Raw genomic sequence first — 12,086 nt, forward strand, 5'->3', positions numbered from 1 at the left:
TCCCTTTCTTTTCATTTTCTCTTTTTATTGCTCTTCCCTCTTTTCTCATTCTGTCCTTTACTACCCTTTAACTTCTTTTCCTCATTTCCATTATTATATATTTTTCTGTTTCCCCTTCTTCTTTCTCCTACTTTTCTTTTTCTGTCATTCCAATTCTTTTCTTGTCCTCTTCTTTTGCTCTGCTTGGTTCCCCTTCCTCTTCTTCTTCCCTTTTATTTCCTCTTTGCTTTATTTTCCTTTTGTCTTCTATTGTTTTTCCTTTACTCTGCTTCCCATTCTTTTACCTCTTACCCAATTATTTTTCACTCTTTATTTTTCTGTCTCTTATTTTCCATTCCTTTAATTCCCATCCCCTTCTGTTTCCCATTTTCATTTTTTTCCTGTCCTTTCCTCCACTTCCTGTTTCTCTTCCCTTTGCTCCATTTCCCTTCCACATCTTCTTATGTTGTCCTTTCCCTTTTCTTTTCCATTCCTTTCGTCTTCACCTTGGGTTTACTCCATTTCCCCATCCACTTCCACTTTCTCTTCCTTATTTTCCATTCTTTTTCCTTTCCTTTTCCTGTGTAATTGTCCATTTCCGTTTCTCTGTCCTGTAGGTTACAGGGTCAGGCTGGGATCCAGCACAGATAAGAAGGACACCGGTCGGCTGCATGTAGACTTCGCTCAGGCTCGAGATGACCTGTACGAGTGGGAGTGCAGACAGCGCATGCTGGCGCGGGAAGAGAGACACCGGCGCAGGATAGAAGAGGACCGCCTGCGTCCCCCCTCGCCGCCCCCCATCGTCCATTTCTCTGAGCACGAGTGCAGCCAGCTCGGAGAAAAGCTCAAAGGTGAGACACGTGACGTGCCATACTTCAGTCAAAGTGCTTTAATTGCTTTTGTCTGTCACACCTCTGTTGTTTCCTGATGCTTGTGTGTCTGTTAGCTGGATGCATCTAAAAGCTATTTGTCTGCGAGTTTGATGTTCCATGCGGTTTAATAGAAACCATCTGTTTCTCTGTCTGAGAGAGAAAAGTGTTTATAGGGAAGCTTTTGAGATCAAATCAGTTGAAATTAGCCACTTTTCCATATGTAATGGTTTATATGCAGTGGGAATGCAGTTCAACTCACTTTTCTCAGGTTATGGATGAAGGGACGAGAGGACAGGATGATTTTGCTTGCTGTTTGCTGGAGAAAATCTTAACGGCATCTTATTTCTGCTAGATTTGTCTGTATAATCAATATTGGACAGTTTTGACAATTATTTTTGAATTTGTTAGTTCTGAGCTATTGAGTCTAAATCAGATAAATGAGCAGCGTAATCAGTTTAACTGATGGAGAGGGATTTCGTATTCATTACACACTGAAGCAGTCTTAAAACTGTTGATGGATTATTTGTTTAAAACATTTGACAGCATTTTTTTGATTATCTGTAGTTAGGATTTCCATTAGAAAATCAAAGCCCCCTAGGATTCTCATGTGTTTGTGTGCTTTACAGGATTACAGCAATAATAATTATTATGTTTCTCTTTTTGTTGTTTTGTAAAGTCTGTGTGCATCTGTTGCCCAGTTGACGCCAAACAGCTCCGCAAATCTCTGCCAAACTGTTCTTTTTGTTTTGTTTTTTTTGTTTTCAATTTGCAGATTTTAAATTAACTCAACAACATTAAGAATAATAGATTTCTGGAAGAGGCTCCCTGTGGCATTCATTACAGTGATTTTCAGTTTCCTGTTTCTCATCACATTCCCAGCTGAAAGCTGTAAGCCAAAGCTTTGTAGTCCGGAGCAATCAGCTTGAGTGTTTTCCGTTCTCCTGCACACACACACACACACACACACACACACCTGTGTGTCTCAGGACTTCATGAACAACTGAATCAATTGTCTAAGTAATATCACTTCTTTTACAGAAACACAATAATACCCATAAGTTAAGATTGGCAAGGTTTGATCGTTGCATGCGTTCGATGTCCTCTTGTCCTCTCCTAAATGACCTCTACTTCACTAGTGTGTCTTTTTTGGCCCAGTAAACATGTCTTGCAAATACGTCTTGACACTAGAAGGTCCCAGATGAGAAGTGTTCCTCATCCAACCATCTGTTTTTGTCCCCCACCGTTTTTCCTTTCTCCACTCAGACGACTCCAAGTTTGCCGAAGCCGTGCGTGTCCTGCTGACCTGGGTGGACCGAGGGGAGGTAAACCGCAGAAACGCCAACAACTTCTATTCAATGATCCAGTCCTCCAACAGCCACATCCGCCGGCTGATGAACGAGAAGGCCGCGCATGAGAAGGAGATGGAGGAGGCCAAGGAGAAGTTTAAGAACGCTCTCGCTGGGATTTTAGTACAATGTGAGTGTTCCTTTACAGATGTTTGTTCTGTCTTTAAAACCTAGCAAGCTGCTTACCCAGACAGAAGAAATATTAAATTACTGATGATAAAATGACTGTTTACTACTAATACTACTACTTTCATACACACAAAAGATTTTTAAATAGAACTGGAAATGATTTAAAACATTAGGGGTTGAAACATTGCTTCAAATTAGTATTGGATTTGTGGGCTTCTGCTGATTTCCATCATTGGATTTTGCATGTGTATGATGCTGTAATAAGACCCAGTTGAGCCAATCACAGTTGGTGGATGTAGATGTGCATTTCTCTGAGGCATTGCACAAACCCTGAAATGATTTCACCTTTCATAGCACAGGAAAGGGCAAATACATGACCACTGACTAACACAGAGATATTAGGCCAGATAACACTTTCCACACATCTTCGGGTGATTGTTTTAACTTTATACGCCACAATGCACATTTAAAACAGTTGGGCTTTATTTATGAAATTGTGTGATCAATTACTTGATAAACAGGACCATTCAAAAGTTTGGAGTCTGTACGAAATCCCTTCTGCTCTTTGCATTCATTCACAAAACAGCTGTATTTTCAGCATCATTACCCCACAGTGTCACATCATTTTAATACGCTCATTTGCTGCTTAAGAAACATTTCTGATTACTAGCAATATATACAACCAAACCAAACATTATAAATGACTTTACCGTCAACTTTGAAGAATTTAATGCATCTTTAAGTATTTTCGACCCCCAATTTTTGAATGGTCCAACTAATTCAAATACTGAATATCTTCACAATTGGTTTTGTTGATTGTTCAGAAACAACTCGTGCATATTTCTTCACTATAAACCATCGGTTTCCCTTTATAAGAACTTTTATTACACTTAGTGAGCATTATCACATGATGTAATTTTGAACAGATCATTAGAACGGCAGAGCGGCTCACATCAGGACTAAAAGCTTGTCTGAAGAGCCCGTAAGTGCCTGCTGTGTGACGTCAACACAGTTTCATCCATACTATCAGACACAGAAGGAAGCTTTGGGTAAATGGGTGCTGACAGCTACCGCATGATTACACTTCACTTCCTGCCATCATGATAGTGCGCTCAACACAGCAGTTCTTTGTACTCGATTGATCCAGTGCCCAGAGAAATGGAGCTACCACTCACACACACACTCACACACACACACATCGTTTCCTTGATGCATTGCCAGGCGTAATGTTCAGTGTGCTTTTGATTCAATATATGAGAGGTTTTTGGGCATATATAGTTAGAATATCTCATTAAAATGCAACTGGGGTACAAGAAATGAACTTATAGAAGGGTCAAGGCAGAGAAAACCTCGCCTTCAAATTTAAAAGTTTATAAAAGAAAAAAGTGAGTTTATTTGAAAATCATACATATGCATCTGTTGAAGAAAGTTTAGTTAAATGTACGAGCATGGTGTATATTTACTGACGCACCAGCTGGAGGCATTCAGACGCATTCATTTAGAAAGCTACTCTTTTGAATGCAATGGCAAAGGTTGTTTTACCGTCTCTAAGAAAATGTGTCGAGCTTTTCCATGACTGGGTTTTCTAGTGTACACGCTTTGATCTGAGATCAGTGTGGACCAGAGGTAAGTTCTCCAGAGGCTTCTACCACTTTGAGCTGAATGCAGAAGAAGAAGGTAGAGTATGTGAAGCGTTAGCAGACGGCTGTCATCTGTAACCTATCAGGCATGTGTAGATCATTTAGCTGCTTAGTCTTTGGACAGCACACCTGATGACCCTTCATAGATTAAAAGTAAGTAACCCCAATCACTAGATTGTCACGACTAGCTTGACTGATCGCTCACTCAACCTTGACTTGAGCTTGTAGAGAAACACATTTAACTGTCCCATAACACTTTCTGTGAAACCCGTAGGTTTGATGCATGATAACACTATTCATAATTCCTTATAATGCATGAGGAGTGTGCAGCGAAGCCTTTTTCTGCATACACCACCCTTGAGATGTTTGGGGTCTTTCTTTGGAAAGTAATACATGGACACATACATTGTAAAAAAAAAATGGCAGTAAAGAAATTTATACTGTTATAAAATACTTGTATTTTAAATAAAGGCTGTTCTTTTGCACAGCAAATGATTCCCCAAATAATATTGAAAAACAAATGTGTCAGTTTCCATGAAAATATTAAGCTGTTTTCAACACTGATATTCATCAGAAATGTTTCTCGAGCAGTAAATCATCATATTATTCTGATTTCTGAAGATCATGTGACACTGAAGACTGGAGGAATGATGCTGAAAATACAGCTGAGCATCACAGAAATAAATTACATTTTAACTATTAAATAAAAATAAACGTTATTTTAAGCTGTGATAAGTATTTTACAAAATGATTAGTTTTTATTGTATTTTTGATTAAATAAATGCAGCATTGGTGAGCAGAAGAGAGCCAAAAAGCCCATTTTAGGTGTAACAGTATTCCATTTATAGTTCCTTGTTAATAGAAAATATATGATGAAAAATTCATTGAATTATTCTTTATGTTTAATGACTATGCTATAAAATAAAGATAAAAGTGTGGTGAACAAAGGGGGAAAAAAGAGTTGTACAACTCTGCACAAAAAAATCACCTCTTTTTCTTTGCAGGTGACTCTGTAGCAATTGTTTTTAGAAAGAAATCTTGAATTTTAAAGTTCACACAGTCATGAAATTAGTCATACTGGCTTTGCAGACTTGCCAGAAAAATCCTTTATCTTTGTGTTTGTTGAATAAAAAGAGAATACTCTGTTATATATATATATTATTCAGTAGAATACCTCATTTGAGTCTTTCCCTATAATGCTCTATAAAACATTATAATACTTTAAAGAGCATATGCACATGAAACACATGATGGCACAAGAAATGTGATGCAGATCATAGAGTTTAATGATTCATACTCTTAAAGTGTTATAACCATGATTAAAGTATTGTAACGTTTGCATTATAAGGCATTATATCTGCATCAATATACAGGCTTCATAGAAAGTGTAACTTCTATACTGACCTGCCTGCTATTATTAATGATATGATTGGAGTCCCTGGTCTAGTATTGGTTCTCCGTCCCTTAGACATGAAGATCAGGAACAATGCTTGATTTATCAGTGATGTTTTACAGTAATCTAACCTCATTTAAAAGTCATGGTAGGTTTAAATCCCTTCACAGTCATCTCTGATGTCTGTCTGTCAGAGTATTATGCACTATACTGTAGTCACATCCATCCTGATGTCATATAGAGAAGAAGTTTTACAAGCATCCACAGGCATAAACACATTTACAAACACGACTCTTCTCCAGTGACAGGTTGATATCCAAGAGTGTTTCGTTGTTTTGAAGAGACACAATATCACCTTCCCAGAGATACAGACTTCATCTGTTTGTGTTCTGTCTTATAGATATTTCCTTCTGAAGCCTGTCAGGTTATTCTGATGGCTTTAGAGCGTCTGCTTGAGGAAATAGTGACAGTACTGATTTGCCAGATGTCTCATCAGAAAGGTTATGTCACCTTAAAAAAGCACCTTCTAGTAGCTTCCCTTGGTATTTAACACTGTCCAGCCTTTTATCTGCAAGCAGCAGATTCAAATTCAACAACAACAACAAAAAGAGAAGTATCTGGCACTCTAGTGATGTCTGGTCTGGAGGAGAGAAAGCATTGTGACAGTGGAGCATCTGTCTTATCTGAACGCAGACAGAGCACACGGCAAAATAAATAATGAAATGCAGGATACTGCTGGGGTGGCAGGCCTGCAGGAGGATAGAGCAGCAGGTGGGACGGGGACAGGGGAATTCTGGGTAAGACTTTTTCAGCTTAAGACGCTGGATTCCGGCTGAGGCGGCAGACGGGTGCTGTCACAAACCAAATCTGTGCTTGCCCATCTAATGGATGTTTTCTAGTAAAAGTGTTAATGTTTCTGTAAACAGCCTCGCAAGAACAGCTTTCTCATTATTAACCAAATATGGGCGACGACAAGTCAATATTTTCATTTATTGCACAATATTATACATCTGTAGTATATTTTGTAAACAAACTCACTAATTAACAGTATCACTTTGCTTAATGCCAAATATATATTTGATCTGAAAACCTCATTTATTTTGGAATCATATTAGTAAAAGCAAAACATTTTTGCTAAATATTTGCTGCAATCTGTCATTATTCCTATAGGATACTGCTAAATTATATCTTATAATTAAAAATTAACCTTGGATCGGCAGAAAGAAACATTTAGGTACATACAACATCAGGCGATATGGGATCAGTATTAACAAAACCAGCTTAAAGTGAAAGGCATGCACTGCCTTTCAAACGTATTGTTCAGTGAGATTCGTTTTTCTTTATTTATTTACTTTATTGAAGTCTCTTTTGTGCTGGAAAATTGCATTTATTTGACTAAAATAGTAAAAACAGTATTATTTTTATTAATAATATATTTTATTATTAAATAGCTGAAATATCACTATTGTTAAATTTAACCATTTTCAATTTTAATATATTTTAACGTTATTAATTCCTGTGATGTGCAGCTGTATTTTCAGCATCATACCTCCAGTCTTCAGTGTCACATGATCTTCAGAAATCATTCTGATATTCTGCTCGAGAAACATTTTGGATCATTATCAATGACGAAAACAGTTGTGCGGCTTAATATTTTTGTGAAAATGTATAACTTTTCCAGGATTTTTTCATGAATAGGAAGTTTAAAACAACATTTATTTGAAACTAATTTAGAATTGTTTGTAGCATCATTAAAGTTTTACACTAGTTTTACAATATTTGTTTGAAAATTTAAATGCAGACAAAGGTCAGAAACATATTCAACATATTCAAATGGAGAATGCATTGCAAGTAAGTGGTAGCTAAGCATCATAGAAATGCACTAGTAATGCTGAGATCATGGTTTTATTCCCAGGGAATGCATGAACATAGAAATGGAAATGTATACCTAGAATGCAGCGTAAGTCACTTTGGATAAAAGCATAAATGTAAATGTTGCATATGTATCATGTTTCGTGTCATAACCCAGTACTCAAGGGGGTGATAGAGTTATCGTCAAACATCTGTGCCATTAAATCAACATGCTGAGCATGATTCCTTTCAGACTGTTGATCTGCCATGACAGTTAAAAACTGACTGTATAAAAGACCATAATGATAGCTGGCCTTGCGGCAGTGCTGAGAACTATTGTGTATTTGATTTGCATTATAAACTTGTGAGTACAGTCCGACACATTTCGTAATGATGCATGAAATCAAGCCTGCAGAGCTAGAGGCTGTTGTTTTGGCCTAAATCAGACACAAGTTTAACTTTTAATGCACGATTTTTTATTTGTGAATACTGAACATGCAACACGACTGACACTTTGTCATGACAGAGTTGCTGTACATCAGACTGAAAACATAGTGCACACTTACACACACCTACACAATCTCAGACGTGCATACACTCAGGCACATGCTCTCCATCCTGGCTTTGCCATCGATCTCTTCCACCATATTAAAGGATGCTGAAGTCACTATCGATCCGGCCTCTCACTCTTGAGCATGCTGTTGCCGCAGACAGATGTGTTTGGCAGCCTTCCTGACTCCCCAGGGTTTATTAACCCTCTCACGGAGAGAGAAATGGGATCTCTGAGTGAATCTGCATAGGTCACGTTTTACCATCAGTAATGATGTCATGCATCCATTAAGCCGCTGGCAACATATGTTTTTGTCTCTCAGTCCTGCAGTTACATCACTTAGGCTGATGGATGCTTTGATGTCATTTCCCAGACACTTTTTTTGAGATCCATGATGCATTGCACATGGAGAAACTCTTTGAAATAGGATATGATAGTCTCAAATGATCTAGTCATGAGAGTAGCTAGTTTAAAGACCTATCAGATTTCACTGAAAGTAACAGGCATGCTGAGATTTAAAGTAATAGTACTGCTGATGAAGTGTAGAGGACAAAACCTTGCAGGCCGTTCACACTGACAGTGTTAAATAGTCATAACCCAAGCTGAAGTCATTTGGGTTCAACAAGAATTGGCCATTTCCAGTGATAAATGGGAGACAGTGAAGGTTGCGATGCAACAAAATTATGGAATCTTGGGCAAAGTAACTGAAACATACCACCCTTTGTGTTAGTTTTGATATATTTTATTTATTAGTTGCAAAGCTGAATTTTCAGCATCATTACTCCAGTCTTCAGTGCAACACGATCCTTCATTCTAATAAGCTGATTCGCAACAGCTTAAGCAACTTTCACATTTTTTAACAAAAGTGTATGTTTTGCCTTGTTCACCATGATTTTTTTTCTGTATAATTATGCCGCCTGCTTATTGGTTCAGCTATCATGTTGCACTATGCATGTTACCTTAAAACACTGTCTAGTGTTTTGGAACAGAGTTTATGTCATTGGTGTCAGAGCAGCTATTCTATTAGCAGCTATGATTCTCAGCAGCTGTTCCCCTTTCGTCCTGCGCCTTCCTCCTGTCTTGCATTGTCACAGGAAATTGCTGCCATGTGTCTCGAGCATCCAAAGCACTCATGCCCCCAAAATAGTTGGTTGATTGACTGCCTCGTCTCTTAATTCTGAACAGATGACTATTTCTGGAAGGTTTGCTTTAATGAGTTTGCATAAGTGAGACGTCCTCTTTAATTTGTACGCACTGAAGTAATGAGCCCAACCTGTCATCGATGAAACATTCATATCATTAGGCTTCCACTTGATGTACTCTTAAAATACAGGAGATGCTTTGGCTATCAGGCCAGCAGAGTCGATGAAGGTGAGCGGTGTGTTGTGGGAACTGAGAAGGAGGAACAGTTGATTTCAGGTAACGCTATAGGGAATTAATTATTCTGCTGTTTAATCTTCCCAAGAGAGTCTAAAAATCTGTCATTATTGACTCACCCTCATGTCATTCAATCCCCATAGGATTTTCTTTCTTCCACAGACCACAAAAGGAGATTTTAGACTGAATATTCCAGCTGCTGTTTTATAACATACAACAGTCCATAACTAACACAGAGTCAATCAAGAGAGAGAAATGTAATCTCATTCAGATCTCATCCCTGTAGATACACCAGTCACCCCAGCTCAGTGTTTAAGCTGTATAGAGGGGGGTAGGGGAAAAGAACATCACTTCCTTCCAACCTGACACAAAGTTTTTTCACTCCTCTGCACCTTCCCAATCGCCCCTCTTTCTCTTTCTTTCTTTGGACGCCCAAACTGGCCCCTGCATCCCCTGCCACAGTTGAGCAGATTGTGTCTGTATTCCACGCTGCTTCCAAACAAAAGGCATGGGACCATTTCTCCAAAGCCCAACGCAAGAACCTGGACATGTGGCGAAAGCAAGCAGAGGTTGGTGTTTTCTTTTTTCTTTTAAGTGAATGTGTTCATGCTTCACATCGTCAGAATTAATTATGCAGTATGTTACTGTCAGATATTAGTATTTTCCATTTCCCCTGTCCCCTTCCCTGCAAGCTCCCCATGTGTACTTTAACTATCCTGAAGTCCATGTATTTTTTTTTTTTTTTTTTGGATGTTAATGGTATAATAGCCTTAATGCTCAGCTCTCCCTGGTAGTAAAATGTGACCCGAGTCTGACCCTGAGATTTCAGCGGTCCACAACCAGCAGGTAACATTTAGTCTTTCCTGATAGAAACAATAGAAATGCCAATATCTCAAATCATTGATACTCCAAAAACCCCAAAGCTCAGTAAAATATATATTTATTCTCTGTTAGTGGAAACTGGAGACAGATACTGTGAGCTAATTAATGAAACCACATTTTTGTTGTTGAAGTGTTTTCTTTTCTCTTTCCTGTTTTCTGTGGTCATTAGGTAAGTTTTAAGACATCACTCTGATTATTAGTGCACAAAGACCCAATCTGGTGTCTAATTAGCACGTTAATTTCCATTGCTGGCAACATTAAAACACTGTTTTACATGGATCAGAGGGTTGATATTGTTTACATCTAATAAAACTGAGAACTCGTGCTCAGCAAATGATGAGTGTGAAATCAGCCGAGGAGTGGACTGTCTATGAGTCTTAAAACCAAGTTCCTAGAGGCCTACAGTAATTAATTCTCATGGCTTTAAATTCATCATGAATTTTTATCTATTGGACATGATTCATCAAAAAAAAAAAATGTTTGTCTGCATAATAGCACATGCTAAATGATTAAAGGGGTCATATGATGCTTTTCTAAAGATCATTATTTTGCAGAATATGTTGACATGCTTTAATGTTCTAAAAACAAATTATTTTTCAAATACTGTACATTATTGTAGGTCCTCTATGCCCCGTCTCTCTCAAATGCATAATTTTCTACAAAGTCCCTCCTTCCGACAAGAGCAGTCTGCTCTGATTGGCCAACTGACCCAGTGCATTGTGATTGGACCGATCACCACAAGCACTCATCGGAAATGTAACACCCCTTTCCATTATCGCGAGCTTCAACTTTCAAAATAAATATAAGACAGTTAATAATGTTCTCAGTTTTACCATCAGTTAAAGCCCGAAAAGGGAACAGAGTGGCGTGACAGACACAGTGGTGAAGCTCTTATGTGTTTACAGTACACAAGCCATGCCTTCTTTCTTTTTTGGGCGGCGTTATGCAAATATTTCCACATAGTGACATAGACATGTGCTTGAATGAGCCATTTCGGGAGGCGTGGCAATGTCTTAACTTTGATAAAGAATATCTCTTTAAATTTGAGACTTTAGTCTTTGCAACTTAACAGATCTTCTTCATGCACCAAGAGCTGGTAAAACTTGCATCATATGACCCCTTTAAAAAAAGAAGCAAGATGAATCAACATGTTCTAGTGGATAAATCTGACCTTCAGGCTCCTTAAAGTGTATGTTGGAGAAGGATAGTAATCTACAATCAACAACAAACTTGCATTCAGGTCTGACTTTGTTCTAGTATGTAACCGCCACTTTTAATGATCTGATCAAATCACAAGCTGAAGCCCCGTCCTTTTTCTAGTTGAATTTTGTGTTTCATTACGGATGGCTTGCTAATGTTGCTTCATGCTCATGTTGAAGCCATTGGAGCAGCTTAAAGATGCAGGTACTGTAAACGCTGAAAGAGACTCCTCATTCTTTAAGGTAGGTGTTTAAAATAAGTTGTTCAAATATGTCCCAAATAATCCTTTATAGTTTCCTATCTCATAGTTGTAATTAATTTTCACTCATTAATTTCTGATATACTTCAGAAACACCACACACGTCCAACCCACTGTGAATCACATTAAGAAAAATTGCTATTACTGCCAGTTAGTGCTTTGTTAAATTCATGAATGAAATTCAAAATTCAAAATTACATTTGATCTCATTTGTCTCCAAATGAAATATTTACATATAGAGTTAATTTAACACTGTTCTTCATTTCTGTGAAGGAGCTTATTAATGCTGCAGTAAGTTTGTCCTTATTGAGCGTTCTCTTTTATTGAGTTCCTCTTATTTCACCTCTTTCATTTCTCCCATCAGATGACAAGAAAGTGTATGCAGCAACCCTAATATTCCTTGTTCATTTCAAGAAGCTGATATAGTCTTCACTTGCTGTTTAACTCCTCCAATCCCTCATTTGCCCTATCCTTGGACCACTTGACTTAAGTTAAATATGTTTAGACTCTGATATGATCTTCTCCTCACTCCCGGGTTGCCATTCTGCTTTTAGCTTCACTGTGGCTATGACCGCAAGCTCTCTATGCTGTCACAATATGCTGAAGCC

At 38.0% G+C, this 12,086-nt stretch overlaps 1 protein-coding gene across 4 annotated transcripts in view; it reads left to right on the top strand.

Annotated features, from left to right (window-relative positions):
* The window catches only part of LOC113057865 (ecto-NOX disulfide-thiol exchanger 2-like), a 194,728-nt gene that overhangs the window by 157,800 nt on the left and 24,842 nt on the right, over positions 1-12,086 (top strand). For all 4 annotated transcript variants that reach the window (XM_026225420.1, XM_026225417.1, XM_026225418.1 and 1 more), the window contains 3 exons: positions 597-830; positions 2,115-2,327; positions 9,600-9,706. In XM_026225420.1, coding sequence (XP_026081205.1) covers positions 597-830; positions 2,115-2,327; positions 9,600-9,706 — 554 coding nt within the window. The remainder of the gene's footprint in view (positions 1-596; positions 831-2,114; positions 2,328-9,599; positions 9,707-12,086) is intronic.

Source organism: Carassius auratus, chromosome 39 (genome assembly GCF_003368295.1).
Source record: "Carassius auratus strain Wakin chromosome 39, ASM336829v1, whole genome shotgun sequence".
Taxonomy (NCBI): domain Eukaryota; kingdom Metazoa; phylum Chordata; class Actinopteri; order Cypriniformes; family Cyprinidae; genus Carassius; species Carassius auratus.